Source organism: Struthio camelus, chromosome 25 (assembly GCF_040807025.1).
Source record: "Struthio camelus isolate bStrCam1 chromosome 25, bStrCam1.hap1, whole genome shotgun sequence".
Classification (NCBI taxonomy): domain Eukaryota; kingdom Metazoa; phylum Chordata; class Aves; order Struthioniformes; family Struthionidae; genus Struthio; species Struthio camelus.
This window is the reverse complement of record NC_090966.1, coordinates 954,195-971,335: the sequence shown is the minus strand read 5'-3', so window position 1 is coordinate 971,335 and position 17,141 is coordinate 954,195. Positions and strand designations below refer to the sequence as shown.

Sequence of the window (17,141 nt, the reverse complement as noted above, 5' to 3'; positions counted from 1 at the left end):
ACTGTCTACCCCTGTAGCTCAGTGATCAGGGTTTTTCCCTGGCACTGAAAAAACATCATTGAAGTCTGTGGTCCTGACCAGTCTTAGTCGGGATCTCAGCATACCTTTCCCCAGATGTGTCCAAAACCATCAGGAATTGGAACAGAAGCTGTAGAAATAAACACATTTTCCCTCTCTGCTCCCCAAACATATGGTTGCTCCCCTACATCACCTCTTTCTGAAAGATCACCTTTCTAGATCTACTGATGAGGATCAGGCACAGTAGAAGCACATTGATGAGGTGAGAAAAGGATGGGAATCCCAGTGAGGTCACAGCTTGGGCATTACACTGAGAAAAGTGAAATGTTGGGCCCCGAGACAGCTGGGCACCCATAACATCAGCTGGTAGCTGAATAGAAGCTGCAAGGAAAGTGCTTAAGGACCTTAATGGTAGATAACCTATACCACATCTCACAGAAGATTAGTCAGTAAGCCAATACCTTAGATTAAAAGGTATTCATGTGGAACTGAATCATACGGCAGACAAAAATTCCTCCACCCCTGCATTCCAGCCCATGGCTTTCACTGATGTGTGGAAGCACCCAGGGATGACTTAGGGCTACAGCTTTGCTCCACCTGGAGGAACCTTCCCTGGAGATTTGGTGTCTTGAGCTCCACTGGGTAGAAAATAAGTGCTGCATGCTCAGAGCAGCAGCTAGTATAGGGCATTGTCTTCCCTTCCCCAAGAGCCTGCCAATCATGCTGCCCTCAGAGCTTCTCCCATGCACGATCTGGCACTGAACACACACGTTGCCTGTGCCACAGCTACAGGTTTGAGGATCTCTTACTCCTTCCAACTTTCCTGTTTCCATGGAGAGAAAAATAGATTGCACACTCACAGGGCTCTGCCAGCACCATGAATCTGTCTGTTAGGATCAAACCAGAAACACTTTACTGAAGGCAGTTGCTCAAATGAAGGAGGGGACTAATGAAAGCCAGGATTTCCATTTCATGCCATTCACTGGCTCCATACTCAGTTTAGCACAAGTGACATCCACAGATAATACTTTGGTTTCACAGCATCATAAATGCAAACAGAATCATTTTTGAAGCTTAGCTTTACTGGTGTTGATATGCTCCAAGTCTCTGCAGTCCAATAAGGTCTGTTTTTTTCCAAAGAAACTACTCTTGCCATTGCTGCTGCTTTGGAAATGGGAATAATGGTATGGTCTTTTAAGAAATTAGGGTTGGAAGCTAGAACATTAGACTATTTCATAATAGTCTCCTGGAATGTGCATATCTTCTGATGAGTTTTTCTTACAAAACTACAATACTCTGCATATAAACATTCCTTGATTTTCTTTTTCATGTTTCAGCTTTGCAATAGTGGTACAGTTTCCAGAGACATCAATAGTATCTTTCAGTGAAAATGATTCACTTGGGTTAAAGGGATATTCATTACTGAAATCAGGATTGTAAAGTCGCATAGGTATGTTGAGATTTGATTCCCTTCTGCTTTGCCAGTGTGTATTTCTGGATAACTATTATATTTACAACCAAATAATTTGTCACCAAATCTTGTCACACTATAACTTGCTGCCTAATAAATGCATGTCATAAACCTCAGCACTTACAAGATCAGAAAGCTTTCATTCTTATAGAAACTATCATGAAAAAATTTAAGCGCATTATGGAAGAAATATTATAGCATTCAGGCTCTCGAAATCTCTCACCACCACTTCTGTCAGCATTAAAGGGCTTAAAAATTGGATTTGAACCATTCTCCCTTAATGAGCAAACTGAACTTTGAATTTATGAAGAATATTTTAAGATTCTTTTAGTTGCAGGGACTAGAGCTAAACCTCACATGCAGACATGCCTCAACATCTCCATGCACTCCAAGTTGCCAAAGTAAGATATCATCCGTAGATCTGAAACTTTTCTGACAGATGGAGAAAAATTATTGAGCACTTCTGTTACACAGCTTCCTTGACCCACAACAATGTATCAATAGTCTACTGGGCCATATTGCCAGGCAATTAGCTTGAAATAAGTATTTGTTCTCATGTATAACATATGTAGAATAGGTGAAATACACAGTATCATCTACAAATGATGATACTTCTTCAAAGTCCAACCATTTGATTGTAATTATTATTTACATTTTCAAATATTGCTAATGTCTTTCCCTGCTATCTTGAAAATTAGTAAGAAGAGTAAGCATCTCATCTCTGTAGCAATGAGTAATGCTAGGAAATACTTAGCTTTTCCCAAGGTTTCCAGCATCGATAGTTGCAGAGAAACACATACCCTTTTCAGCCAAGTCTATTTTCTCAGCTGAAAGAAGAACTAAAGCTGGCGATAAAAAGACTGTTGTCCTACCATAATAGATCACGTTAGCTATTATGAATCTGGGGAACAACACTGCTTGTTCATCCCAAGAGGGCTTGGAGGTACCTGTGGATAGGGTTGCTGCACACTTCTGTTGCTTTCATAGCATCATCTTCTTGCAGTCTATAGTTCCATCTTCTCTAGCTGCAGCAATAATAAAAATCAGGAGTTTGACCTTAGAAGCTGGAACCAATGTCCATGATCTTCCCTAGCTGCATGGTCTACAGCTGGCTGGGTCCTGAGCACCTGTAAGTGCTTGTGGCAGTTACTGCTGTGTTTGCTTCTTGTTGGCTTCCAGGCAACCACAGTCATGGCCGGGACACACAGAGGGGCATAACCCAATCAATTAATAATTAGTTAGTAGTAGCACTCAAACTAAGATCTCAATCACTATTGCAGTTTGTACTATGCACTAGACAAATTGACCTTAAATACCAATCCCATATACAGTCAGTATTTAAGCTATGATAAATATCTGGATAAAATCACCTCTAAGTATCAAATGGTAACATTTAGGTTACTCTCATCTACTACACTACCCCTTTAGTTAGATTCGAGCTGTTTTGGAAAAAAACTTCAAAGATATACTCCTCACTACAGCAGCACTAAAAATCATTTCTATTATATCTTGCAAAGAAATTGAGGATAATTTCATCTTAAAGGTGCTATAAAAGTATTAATCACTGTTGCTGCCAGTTAAGTAGAATTTAATCTAAAAAGCAAGGCAGTGTGGGAAAATGAGCAGTTAGCTGAGGTTTGCCTGTGCAGATCCCTTCTTGCAGGTCAAGTGTTCAAGCCGTATCTTGGTTGCTCTCAGCTTTGCCTCCCTCTGGGCACATTGCCCCAGCTTTGAGTGCTGATGTCAGTGTGGGATCACAGGCAGTCTCTCCCTGGTATAGTTTAAGAGATTCCTGCCCTTCAGGTGTTTCCATAATCTCCCATCACATCCCCATACTGCAGAGAGCTCATTTCTCTTTCCAATTTCACTGAATGTAGGACTCTAATCTCTCCTTTCTCATGCTCTTATGTGACTTCAAATTTGCCAATGTTACAGGACAGCAAAACCCCTGGGGGGGGGATGGGGGGGGGCTGAAGTGCTCCTATTTATGGGCTAATGAATGCAGACCTGTGCTAAGGGCTCCTCCTAGAAAGACCTGCTTTCCTCTTGTATGCCACTGCCCTACGCAAAATTCAGACTCACAGGGTTTTTGCCATAAGAATGTGGCAGACATAGCTGGTGAGCCTTTGATTCCCTAGGGCCACTGATTGTCTTCCTACTAGTTTTCTTTTTGCATGTCTTTTTTTTTCTCTAACCTGAGCTACAAACAAAAAAAAAAACACCACAATCTGGGGTAAGATCATGTTTTTACAAGCAGACTCTCCAACATAATTTATATTGCAGGTGTGCAGTCTGGGGCAGCTTTAGCACAAGGAGGGAGGAAAAACCTGCTTTCCTCTCTCTTTTTCTCTCTCTCTCTCTTCTCTCTCTCTTCTTTTTAAAATAAGGTTTATTAAAAGAAAACATTTCTTCCAGCCAAGTCCTACACCAAAGCCAATGGTGAGCCAACAACCACATGACTTAACACTGCTCTGGGACAGTCTGAGCAATTGTCATTCCTTGTGTTAATGATGAAATACGGGACGTTATTCAAACTGCAGGACCCAAAAAGAACCAGTCATGAGTGTAAGGAGCAGGAATATGCTAGAGACATCAATAAATGAGACTGACACCTGGGATGGAGAAGAAGCCTGTGAGGAGCAGGCAGGTCTGGATATGCAGGACTGAATTTGACAGGAGCCTTAGAGAGCTCATACCTTTCCCCACACGTAGATCAACCTGGAAACCGCTCTTCTCCCTCCCTCCTTGCAAAGAAGCTGGCCTTGGCTCTCTCTCCCTTTCCAGGGAGATGCCACCAGTTCTCCAGATAGGTCCTCCTCAACCCCAGGCAGGCTCGTACCTCTTGCTAGTGGCACCAGCCAGGGCTGCAGCTCCCCATGCTAGGCTGCTATGAGTGTGACAGCAGTGGGGCCAGGTGCAGAAAAGGCAGCTGGGTCTGGGCTGCCTTTGGAGTCCTTGTGTGTTTGGCTAAGCCCCTGACACGAGCTGTGAAAAGGCAGACCGCACCAAGATAACCCATGGCTTTTCTCAGCCATGACACTTGCAGTCATTTGCATCTAAACAGGGGTGTGTAGGATCAGGGGCCGTCTTGATATAAACTCAACAGCTTAAAGGGAGGGGGAGGGAAAAGAGAGAGGGAGAGAGAAAAATAAGCTTATACTAATGAGAAAGAGCTAAGCTTCCTCCCCTACTGTGAGGCAGGGCGAGCGATACCATCCCAGCACTGCAGTCGTTTCAAATTGCTGCACCATTCACACGCCCTTTAGCCATTCTGATCCGGTGGCGGGGGGCTGGGGAGAGCCATCAATAGGGATTTCCCAGCCCGGCTGGCGGGATTGGAGGGTGACGGCAGGACAGGGGAACATTGCCCCGTTGCTACGAGGTGCTCCTGGGGAATGCCAGTGCTCTGTGCCGTGGGTACGCTGGCCGGCGGAAACATTCTGCATTATGCTGGTAATACAGTGTGACACTACGGGAACAATGGCAAATTGAGTGTCCCAGCAGGTAACAGGCCTGGCTGGGAGACAGTCGCAGTGGTGCACTGTCAAGATCGCTCTAATCCTCCCTCGTGAGCCCCTCCCCTGGTTCTGGGAACTCTGCTCTCTCATTTCATCTCTGGGAAATTCTCCCATCTCCTTGCCCAGACACAGTGGAGAATTTTAAGGAAACTCATTTGTGTTTGCAGCTCACTGTTGCAGCTCCCCCCCACACCCCACAAACTGACACCGTTCGTAAAGCACAGTTGGCAGAATCGGTGTCAGGCTTCAGTTGACCCGGGTGCTCTGGAGGCTGCTGAAGGAGACAAACAGCCCCAGCACACACAGCACCAAGGGAGTGTGGTCCAGCTGCAGCAGCTCTAGCGCTTGCTCGGCTCTCAGGGACCATCTCTATTGCCAGGAAGGCCCAAGTTGCCAGTGCTGACACAGAGCACTGTGTCAGCCATAGCTGCCTTCAGAGCAGCGTTGGAGGGCAATGGACATTTTTTAAGCATGATTTTCAAAGATGGAGTGGCTCTTAGGTCTGTGCCTCTCACTTTGTTCCCCACAAAGGATTTAAAGCAAAGGCATATCAGCAAGAAGTGGTTTGCGTCCTCCCCCTCTGCCCCTGACTTGTCCCAGTTTGAGGCCAGAGGGGCTCACTAGGCTCATCTAATCTGATCTGCTTTATATCATAGGCCACCCAAATAGCCTTTGTCAGGCTGAGAAATTTGAGTTAGAGCAGTGATTTTCAACCTGTGGCCTATAGCCCCCAGTGGTCTCCTTATAACTGGTTGATGGAAGATAACTAAGAGAAACAAGCTTTACATTGCTAGATAGAGGTTGAATCTCTGCTGGAACATTGGAGGCAAGAAGAGAAAGGAAAGAAGAGTTTGAATGAAAAGAAAGTGAAAATCACTGAGCAATCCCACCTGCATTGAGCAGCCCTGATTTAGGATTATATTAGGCATCTAGATCCTACATGAGAGGAAAGACAGGGGCCTTCCATGGCTGGCACATACACACAAATTCCCAGTTTCTATTGCCTGTAAAGGGTGAAATCATTTTTTGATGCTGAGGGAACTAGATCCTATCCCAGCAGAGAAAACCACAGGCCAAGGAGAGAGACCTGGAGCAGCCAAGACTTTCCCAGGACACAAGACAAGACAGGAGATGCACACAGGAGCTGAGAAGATGGCTTACAGCTCCTGCTCTGGAAGAAGGGAACAATCTCTAAGATCATTGTTGCTCTGAGCTCGGAGATAATTCTTGCTCCATCCCACATCTGCCGATGGCTGCCCTGATCATTCAGGCAGGCTAGCCCCACGAGACACCTGGAAACACCTCCTGCAGTGCACCAAAGCCACCATCCACTGGCAACAGTATCCCAAACACCACAGACCCTGGCGATCTGCTTTCAACACATGCCTATTCTCCTGCACATTGAGGCAATGAGGTAGGATTGACTCCAGTGACATCTAGTCTGATTTTAGAGAACCTAAGCACTGATGAATCCAACATCGCTCTCACAGCTTCTCCCAAGGGTCAGTTTCCCGCAAATGATAAACATCTACATTTGTTTGGGTTGGCCTTCCCCCCTCCCTGCACCAAATTTCTTTTCCATGTGTTAGAAGAGATACATACACAAGAAGCAGAGCTTCTCACACCTCTCTCTTCTAACTTCTGCCCACTATGTTCCTTAAGGCTCTCATTGCAAGATTTGTTTTTCAGGTCTTGGTATGTTTGATCCACTATCTCTCCTAAAGTTTCCTCAATTGGCCTGTATAGTCTAGCAAGGGCAGAACTTCCCCATTTCTTCCCCTTGTCACTGCACACGTTGCAGAAGAAAGGGCTGGAAGTTGTGTTTGAGGCGAAGAGGAAAGTGTGAGTTGGCAGAGGAGAAAAAGGCTTTTAAAGAGTTTTTTTTTTTTTAAGTTATGAAAAAGTGGTAAGTTAGTCATGTAAACCAGCAGAGAGCAAGGGCTGAGGAAGAGGCCATGTGCAGAGCATGCAGGCAGAGAGAAAGACCATCGAGAGCAGCCCTGTTGTGCCTTGGTGTGTTCCAGCACCCAGGGAGAGACGGGCCCTCTGACCTAGCCTATGGGGAATGTTTTTGAGACAACCATGTCACATGGAGAGAAGGTGTCTTTATGAGATGCCACAACGGGTTAAACCATTCCAGTGACATTTGCCATGGCCCTGTACTCCTGTAGACTGTGGCATACTGGGAAGTATGGTACACACAGAGAGGCTTTGAACCAGCATGACTGAAAGATGTTCCGAGTAGAAAATTGAGACTGAGATACTACTTTGGTTGTGCTCCAGAAAGCTTGCATTTAGTATAGTCTTACTGAAGTCAATGGTCAAATTCGCATTGATTTCAAAGTGAACAGAACTAGGACAACACTGTCTGCTTTAAAAAAATCCCAAGAAAGCTTTAAAAACATCCTGAATGGAGCTCTGTAGCTGAACAGCCAGGTCATTACTCCAAGAACCCAGACTCCAAGTTCAGGGACCAAAGCAACTTCATGTCACTGTGCTGAGCAAGAAAACACGCTGGGACCTTACAGGTCTGTGTCCTAAAGGAGGCGAAATCCCTGACCCATTCTGAGTCAGTGTAGGACTTGCTTTCCATCAGCCCCAGTAAGTCCTCAGCAGGAATGGACCATTTACTTCTCCTCACCCTTCTGGAGAGAGGAGTCAAACCCAGGAACAGATGCAGAGATGGGCAGCCAGGCTAATGAGTGAAACAAAACATTTTATGAGAAGACTTAATGAATATTGCTCATTGAACAGAGTAAAATATAGACTTTGTTCTCAGTTAATACACTGAAGTAAATACATGGGCTGTAAAAGCCTACTTGAAGCTAGCAACCAAAGTGATCACAAGAAAAAAAGATATGCATTGGCTGGGCTTTAATTTGGGTTGAAAATTCAAAAGAGTTAGACATTTTCCCACTTTTGAAGAGGTGGAAGAGCCATTGGTCAGAGAACCAGGGCAAAGACTAGTTCAGTTCAGAGCTGGGCTGCAGAAGCTGTGGCCATCTTCCAACTTCTACAATGGCCCCTAGAAGAGTTAGCATATCAAAATACGTAAAGCATGAAATCAGTTTTACAGCATATTATCCATCTACAGATATTTTGAGTGCAAGACTCCCAAAGACATGACATTAAACTCAGAGACCTAATGGTAGGAAAATTCCACCATATTAAGTGGACGAGACCATCCACCTCTGCACACTCTAATACTAGGTTTAGGTCTGCAGCAATTTTTGGTGGCCTCTCCCAGTTCCCTACATTTTTTTGTTTAGACTACTGATTCACCTCTGCCTCCCTGCAGCATGTTGCATAAGGGACATATGGAAGTAAATCTTGCATTTGCTTCTCCTTGTTCAAGTCCTGAGTGACCAAGTAACACTTAATTGCTGACAGACTCTCCATATCTGGTTTCCAAAAAAATGCTCCCTTACATATGGGATCTGCAGTTTGGATCAGGAATTGCCCAAGAAAAACCTTGACAGAGGTGTATTCCCTTACAGTATTGGTCGTTAATACTTCTAACAACTCTTAAGTTTTGTCTGGTAGCAGCAGGCCAAGAAAATCTGTCCAGATGGCTTCCTCCCAGCCACTGCTTTAGGTACGCTATTCAGAACTGCCACCCATGCCTCCATCTCTGGTGTCTCCTGCTCTTGGGGCCCAGGGGTGCACTTCAACATCGGTCTTTAGTCATTTCTACCCAGAACAACCCACCCTGAATGAGAGGTTCCTTGTGCTTATGGCAGCCATCACTGAGAGAGGAAGGGTCTCAGGCAGAGGCTGCAGTGTGCAGGTCTGTAAGAGGGGTTTCAGTGCACAGTGAAGAGCAGCAGCTCCTCGTTGCCCTCAGGTGGATGAAGAGAGTTCGGAGGCTCCAGGCACAGAGCAGGCAGTTCTAGTCTGGTTTCCCACCTGTCCTGCTTGGCCTTGCGATCCTGTTCAGAGCCAGCTGTCTGTAACAGCCTATCAATACAAACTTCTTCGTCTGATGTCTTCCTCATACTCATGTGTCTTTTGGCTGCTGCTGTCCAAAAGCCAGGCCCATTCCTGTGTCAGGGCCTCACACACTGACTAGGGAAGGTCTCAGGTAGAAGAGGTGATGGACAGAGCTGCTCCAGTTGAGTAAATGCATCACATCTTCATCTTAGTGTGGAATTTTTCTGTGTTTGTTCCCACATCCTCCTCAGGTATCTGTTCTACTGAAACATTTCCTCTCTCTTAGCACAGGGGATTCCCATTTGCTCCCATTCCCAGTCCACCTAGGCATCTCGGATAATTTATTTAACCCATTCTTCAGCTTTCAATGCTTTCAGCTTTTTCTTCAGGTTTGCTCCACTGGGCTTGCCAAAATACATCAATTACAACTGTGCACCTGGAGCATGCCAATAGTAACAGAGTCACAGGAGAGACTTGAGTTTCATCTGCTTTATTTCCTCCAGAACTGTTCCATAATTAATGAGCACCTGCCCGATCATCTTCACACCCTAGAGTGGTTTTAGCCCACTGCAGAGCCAGGTGGGTTAATTAGATGCAGGGATAAAAGAGCAAGTACTTGAAGGTGAACAGCCCAACAGCTCTGCTATCAGTCTGCAGTGGGTATTTCAGCCTGGAGAGATACTCCAACAAGTGAAGCGGAAGCAGAGGCGATTCAGCCAGCAACCCCTCCCAAGCTCTCAGACAGTCTCATCCCTGTGCACACAAGTGTCTGCCCTCCACTAGCAAGTGAAAAAGCCTTTACTATAATTGTCACAGCAGCCCAGAAACCCCTGAAAGTCTCTTCCTGCCTGCGAAAAGGACAAAAGGGATTTCTTCTACTGTCTTTCTTTGTTTCAGGAACTCATTTTTTGGATGAGGTAGTCAAGACTTAACTCTGAAACATTATTTCATAGGGACAGATTGTCTCCAAGCTGCACTATGTCAGGAGGGCCCCTGCCCCACAGCCACAGAGTCAATCTTTGCTCACAACACTCAGTTAGATGCGCTGCATCTCTGGGACAACCTTGGTATGATCATGTACGGAGTCAATGGGTGGGGTGTCATGGGGAGGCTTCTTTATTATCAGTAGCATTCACTGCTGTAAAGTCTATTCTAGCCTAAATATGTTTAATTTTAATTTCTTGCTCTTAGGCTTCTTCCCCATTTCAGCACATAGACAAGTTATTTCATCTCCTCTTGGACTAATCACAGGCATTGAGTCCCTTTGCCCTCTCTGGGTTTCCAGGCCAGGAATTATTCCAGTAACTTTTGCTGAGTTCCCCTCGAGCTTATACTGTCTTTTTGTTTAAGCATGACCACCAGGGCTGGATCAAATACTGCATCCATTGTATTTGGGTCAAATACTACACTTGTGATATTCAGAGCAGGAGTCATGCTTCTCTCTTACTCGCTATTCCTGCCTGCATATTTCGAAGGGCAATACCAGCCAGCACTACCTGGTTCAGAAAATGTTAATTGAAAAATGAACAAATAACTTTTTTTAAATGAAATTTAGATCACGCTGAAGGAGGTTGGCAAGGAAAACAAAAAGTGTTACCCTAGCAAATAATCCCATGGACTCTTTTCATTCCCAGCCACGCGAGAGTCTGCCTTTGTCCATGCCATTGCATCAGCAGGTGTGGCCTTCGCTGTAACTCGCTCCTGCGCAGAGGGCACCTCCACGATCTGCGGCTGTGATTCCCACCACAAAGGGCCTCCAGGAGATGGCTGGAAATGGGGGGGATGCAGCGAGGATGCCGACTTCGGAGTGCTGGTGTCCCGGGAATTCGCAGATGCTCGAGAGAACCGGCCAGACGCCCGCTCAGCCATGAACAGGCACAATAATGAGGCTGGCAGAACGGTGAGTGCTCAGCCTAACACCTCTGCTCCAGTGCTGGTCACCATGCTCGGGTGGGTGGCCCAATCTGGCTCCTACTACAGCAACAGCCTCGCACTGATGTAACAGAACCATGACAAAGCCCGGGCAGGAGCTTTCTGGGGTTATTCCCAGGGTACCAGTACAGTGTTTCCACTCCAGCTCTCTCCAAATAGGTGCAGTTTAAGACAAGCAGAAGGACAGTATAACTTGCTTCCAGGTTAAGCAGCTCCTAAGGCAGTGCAGGTTTTCTCAGCACATAGAAATCTAACACTAACTTCCAAGGCCCCAGGTCAATGGTGATCCCGACTTTCCTCCCAGGCAATTCCTTCCTAAAACTCTCGCTAGCTGCTTAAGCATCATCACACAGTGACATAGGACTGAGCATGGGCAGGACAATGCATCTCCGCACTGCCCAGCCAATTCTTGGGTGCTCCGCTGAGTAGCTGGCATCATACACAAGGTGCCAAATATCAGAACATGCTCCAGGTCCAGGACACAACACACTTGAACTCATTGCATTTCTCATTGCGTTATCGCCCTTGAACTCTGGTTGCATGTTATGACCTTGTCCTATCTAGCAATTCTTACTGTAGGCAGGCAACTACACAACTGCCTGCTCTAGGCCATTTGTGAACTAAATACACTTTATAGTGAGATCTTTCAAATAGCACGTAAAACAAACACTACACACTCAGGCAGGTATCACTTTTCCATAGCCACAATAGACAGAAATGAAAGGGCAGAAACTTCAACCTGTAACGTGTGTTAACAATGGCTGCCAATTTCCTGTAAAAATTATGACCAAAAATTTTAACAATAATCAGTGATTATTTTCCTCCATATGCATAACATTTATGGGGAAGACAGCGCAACGATGTCCTTAGTTTTACAATTTCCTTTCCTTTTTAGGGCAAATTGACAGACTCAGGATGTAAAATGAAAAGTTGTTTGTAAAGCTATGACCTGGGGAATCAGCCTAAATCCAGTTGTGCCAGAGACATCCCCTAACCCACAACTGCTCTGAGCTCTGATTTTCCCCTGACAAGGCAGGGAGGACTGTGAAACTTGCAATAAAAGGGTTTTGAGAAAAGCATCTCACATGATCTGCATAACAGCGCTCAGTGTTATTTACTGCACTTCCACCAGTGGGGTTCACGTCTAACGGTCAGCATGGATTCACCAAAGGGAAATCAGGCTTGACCAATCTGATAGCCTTCTATGATGCAATGACTGGCTGAATAGATAAGGCAAGAGCAGTGGATGTTGTCTACCCGGACTTCAGCAAGGCTTTTGACACTGTCTCCCATCACCTCCTCGTAGGTAAACTCAGGAAGCGTGGGCTGGATGAGTGGCCAGTGAGGTGGCTTGAGAATCGGCTGGATGGCAGGGCTCAGAGGGTTGTGGTCAGTGGCACAGAGTCTAGTTGGAGGCCTGTAGCTAGCGGTGTCCCCCAGGGGTCAGTCCTGGGTCCAGTCTTGTTCAACATATTCATCAATGACCTGGAGGAAGGGACAGAGTGCACCCTCAGCAAGTTTGCTGAGGATAGGAAACTGGGAGGAGGGGCTGACACACCAGAAGACTGTGCTGCCATTCAGAGGGACCTGGACAGGCTGGAGAGTTGGGCGGAGAGGAACCTCCTGAAGTTCAACAGAGGCAAGTGCAGGGTCCCGCCCCTGGGGAGGAATAACCCCATGCAGCAGGACAGGCCTGGGGCTGACCTGCTGGAAAGCAGCTCTGCCGAGAAGGACCTGGGAGTGCTGGTGGACAGCAAGTTAAGCATGAGCCAGCAATCTGCCCTTGTGGCCAGGAGGGCCAATGGTATCCGGGGGTGCATGAGGAAGAGCGTTGCCAGCAGGTGGAGGGAGGTGATCCTGCCCCTCTCCTCAGCCCTGGGGAGACCTCACCTGGAGTCCTGTGTCCACTTCTGGGCTCCCCGGGACAAGAGAGACATGGCACTACTGGAGAGAGTCCAGCGGAAGGCTACAAAGATGATGAGGGGACTGGAGCCTCTCTCCTCTGAAGAAAGGCTGAGAGAGCTGGGCCTGTTGAGCCTGCAGAAGAGAAGACCTGAGGGAGGGAGGGGTAGAATCTGATCAATGTCTACGAGTATCTGAAGGGAGGGTGTCAAGAGGATGGGGCCAGCCTCTTCTCCATGGTGCCCAGCAACAGGACAAGAGGCAATGGGCACAAACTGAAAACCCAGGAAGTTCCATCTGAACCTGAGGAAAAATTTCTTGACTGTGAGGGTGACAGAGCACTGGAGCAGGTTGCCCAGAGAGGTAGTGGAGTCTCCTTCCCTGGAGATATTCAAAACCCGCCTGGATGCGATCCTGGGCAACGTGCTCTAGAGGACCCTGCTTGAGCAGGGGGGATTGGACTAGATGATCTCCAGAGTTTCTTTCCAACCTCAACCATTTTGAAATTGTATAGCTTTCAGAGGTGTGGGATACCTGCCCTCTAGTTGACACATGTAAGTGCTTGATGTGTTTGGTAAGCAATCACAGAGCTGTCTCAATCCAGGCAACCCATTCTGGATGGAGGGAGGGCAGCAGTAGGAGAATTTTGGCTTAAGTGATGCACCAAAGGGCACAGAGAGAGCCTCTTGCAAAAGTTTGATTAGAGCATATGCTCTAATAAGTCCCAGTCATGTCCTGATGTTTCTCCAGTGCAGCGTATCTGACTGGAGTTGTTTCTGCCACATGCCATAGCTCCAGTGAGCTTTCAGCTAAGCTACATGCTCCACACCAAGCTCAGATCAGACATCTATATTCAGGTAGCAAAAGGGGGATTTGCAAGCAAATGATAAAGGTTGTAATCTGTTGCTGACTGCCTGCTTTTTCTCCTCTGGACAGACCATTTTGGATCACATGCACCTCAAGTGCAAGTGTCACGGTCTTTCGGGAAGCTGTGAGGTCAAGACCTGCTGGTGGGCCCAGCCAGACTTCCGGGCAGTCGGTGATTACCTGAAGGATAAATATGACAGCGCCTCTGAGATGGTTGTTGAAAAGCACCGGGAATCTCGTGGATGGGTAGAAACTCTCAGGGCCAAGTATGCTCTTTTCAAGCCACCAACAGAGCGGGATCTGGTCTACTATGAGAACTCCCCCAACTTCTGCGAGCCCAATGCAGAGACAGGCTCCTTTGGGACAAGGGACAGAACATGCAACGTCACCTCCCATGGGATCGATGGCTGCGACTTGCTGTGCTGCGGTCGTGGCCACAATACCAGGACTGAGAAACGGAAGGAGAAGTGTCACTGCATCTTCCACTGGTGCTGCTATGTGAGCTGCCAGGAGTGCATACGCATCTACGATGTCCACACCTGCAAGTAACCTGCAAGTAACCTGCAAGTAGGTCTCCAGCTGAGAGGAGGTTGCTCCAGAGCCGGGCCAGGGGTTCATTGGCCCTGTGATCAGCTTCCACACTGTGGCCTCACACTTCAGAGACTGGCATTAAAAAAAAAAAAAAATCCGAAAGCCCCTGGCCAGTTTGGCTGGGGCAAACACCATCACACAGCCAGCACCAGCGCTGCAGAGAAGACTCACAGTATAGCCAAGTCTCAATCAAGGAAGGCAGTTTGAGGCTGGATGTGATACTGCAGACACATTAGATCACCTACTGAGATGACTTTTCTCATGCTGTTTAGCATGATGGACTGACCAGGGAGGAGGGACATCACAGGTCCAAGCGAGGCACAGCCACAGTGATCAGTTAGTGTGCGGCTAGCAAGGCATGCCTAGAGCGTCCAGCTCTGTCCTCTTCTGGAGGCCTGGCCCACGTAGACACTAATACAGGGTTTCAAGTGGGAATGAATTTAACACAGTGAAAGCTGAACAAATACAGGCTTCCCCTGTCCGCTTGCACAGACTGTCCCAGTTTCAGCAGATGCAGTGTGAGAAGGAAGGAAAGGAGCCAGCTCCCCACACTAGCCAGGCTCTTTCCTTCCAACTCCAAGGAGATACGTTTGGAGAAACAATTATGTTTAAGCAAGCCTGCAAAGGAAGCCTTACAGCCAGTCTCTCCTTTCACCTCCCCTTTGCCATCTCTGCTCCTCACCCCCCAAGATGACCTCCTATAATCCCACTGGGAAGGATGGCAGGAAACCAGAGTCCAGAGCTGATCCTCTCACATTTGGCACAAGCCTCAGCTAAGAGCAGAGCGGACATGGTGAGGCAGTGATCTCTTAAGTGAGTTGTGTCACTACTCCATCAGGCTCCTTGCTGTGTAACTGCTCAAGGGAGATTTTTAAGGTTTTACTGCCATCTTTCCAGGCAGTCGAAGATCAGAACTGGACAGATCCACACTGTTGCTGCACCTATTTACTAAGCATCCCTTAATAAGACTTTTCATCACAGGATGACCTCACAGCATCTCTCTGGTAAGATGGCACCTGCCAGGTTAGCTGCTACACAAGCTTTTAGTATCAGTAACAGACGAGGAGACAGAAGCTATGGCAAAAGAAACTTCTGTAGAAGTCTTCTCACCAGTGTTTCTTCCATCAGAATTGTTCAAACCACCTTGTTCAGCAAGAGAGGCTAGGACAGATGGGAAGGGCAAACCTTTAGCAGGCTGTGTTAAGCAGTATCACAGTTCTTCATATGCCCTTTCCTTCCCATAGGATTATTTCTTGAGCTATCAGCAATTCATTTATGAAGGCTTCAGCTCAAGCCTAGAAGCTCTGTAACATTAACATGGCTTTGGGCCCCAGGTGTAGCCACACAGGTCCCATGACACATCTTAGTGCAGAATAATCAGTGTTTGTCCCTCCTCCTGCTCCCTGGTGTTCCTTGGATACATCTCTCTCTCGTATTGGGCTCACATTGTCATTGTGTATTGACCCCTGAAATTAAAAAACAAAAACAAAAAACCCAAAAACAAAAAAACACCACACTCTTATGTCCTGGTGGGCTCCTCCACAGATGATGGGGGCCAAGACCAATGAGGTGACATCAGCATGGTCAGATGACACTTCTCATGTGCCAGTGATTTGACATAGAAGTTGCAAAAATTGTCTAAAACATTAAAGCTGTGTCCTCTATCCCACTCACTTGTCCATGGGAAACAGTTGTACATTGTACTGCAAAGAGTAATAACACAGGTGAAAGCCCCCACATGTACATGGCACAGTCACTCAGACCTGCAAGTGGCAAGAATCAGAACAAAATTCTCAGTTCCTCCTCTGCAGAGTATGATAAAGAACTACTAGATTCAAGCAGCCACATAAGTATTAGCTTTCTAAAATTAAAGATCACTGGATAGCTAAAGAAAACTCTGTCCCTCAGAAATAAGCCATCTTCTGATATGCATTCTATTTAAAAGTATATATAAAATTCTGTGTCTGGAAAAAACTCCAAGTACCTGACTTTAAACAGAAGAATCCCTGTCATTTTTTGTTTTTTAATCAAGAAAAGGTATTTAATATTAAATAGAACATTTATTGCCTTGTAATTATTTGACTGTAGCCAGGTATTCTAGCACTGAATGGAAGAACTTTTTCCATCAATCTGCTGTATCCAAAGTTTTGTACAAAGTTGTAGAGGTTGATTTTTTTTTATTTTATATTCAGAAAATTTCTCTTTTTATAAGCATTATTTATTACACAGTGTATATACTTGAGTTAACTAAGATTATATATTATATAAATATATATATTTGGAGAAAAATATATTTCAACTTGCATTTTTTTTTGGTAAGTCATTAAAGAGAAGGTAAAAAAATATACATATATGCATTTGCCAGCTTGTGTGGTTTGCCTTCTAAGGTCATTTGAGTTCACTGCTGAAGGACATCTACAGGAGCAGTGGTGCTTCATCCAGTTACTTAGGCACAGCAAAAGTCACGTGAATGCAAGGCAGTGATTGTAAAATGAAGCCAATATATGAGCTTTTACAGCAAAAAAGTTAAGATTTGAATTTTAAAGAGTGCAACGCCACGGTGTACATACATTGCTAGAATCCTGGACTAAAATAGCCTTTAGACTACAAGTTCTCCCTCTACAAAAGTATTACATGCTATCACTGAATCACCTTTTGATTGTTTGGACAGACTTGACACCCAAATTTTCTCACTTAAAGACATCTTCTACCCATGAATAATTCTGCAGGTGTTTCTGCAACATCTCCCATGCATTAATGACGTTTTTAAGTGCACACAATTTTCCACAGCACTAGCCTAAAATTGGGCCACCTGCAGGGTAAAAAAATTATTCTATACTCCTGTACTGATCTCCAATGTATAGACAAAACAATCATATTTGTCTTTTTGTACAGCCCTGCTTGAAACTTCA

General features: G+C 45.9%; 1 protein-coding gene across 1 annotated transcript in view; it reads left to right on the top strand.

Annotated features, from left to right (window-relative positions):
* WNT3 (Wnt family member 3) overlaps positions 1 to 14,549 on the top strand; it is a 58,072-nt gene extending 43,523 nt beyond the window's left edge. Inside the window, exons 3-4 of the mRNA XM_009685309.2 lie at positions 10,572 to 10,837; positions 13,708 to 14,549. Of these exons, the coding sequence (XP_009683604.1) occupies positions 10,572 to 10,837; positions 13,708 to 14,187 (746 nt within the window). The 3' untranslated portion in view covers positions 14,188 to 14,549. The remainder of the gene's footprint in view (positions 1 to 10,571; positions 10,838 to 13,707) is intronic.
* The last annotated feature ends 2,592 nt before the right edge of the window (positions 14,550 to 17,141 follow it).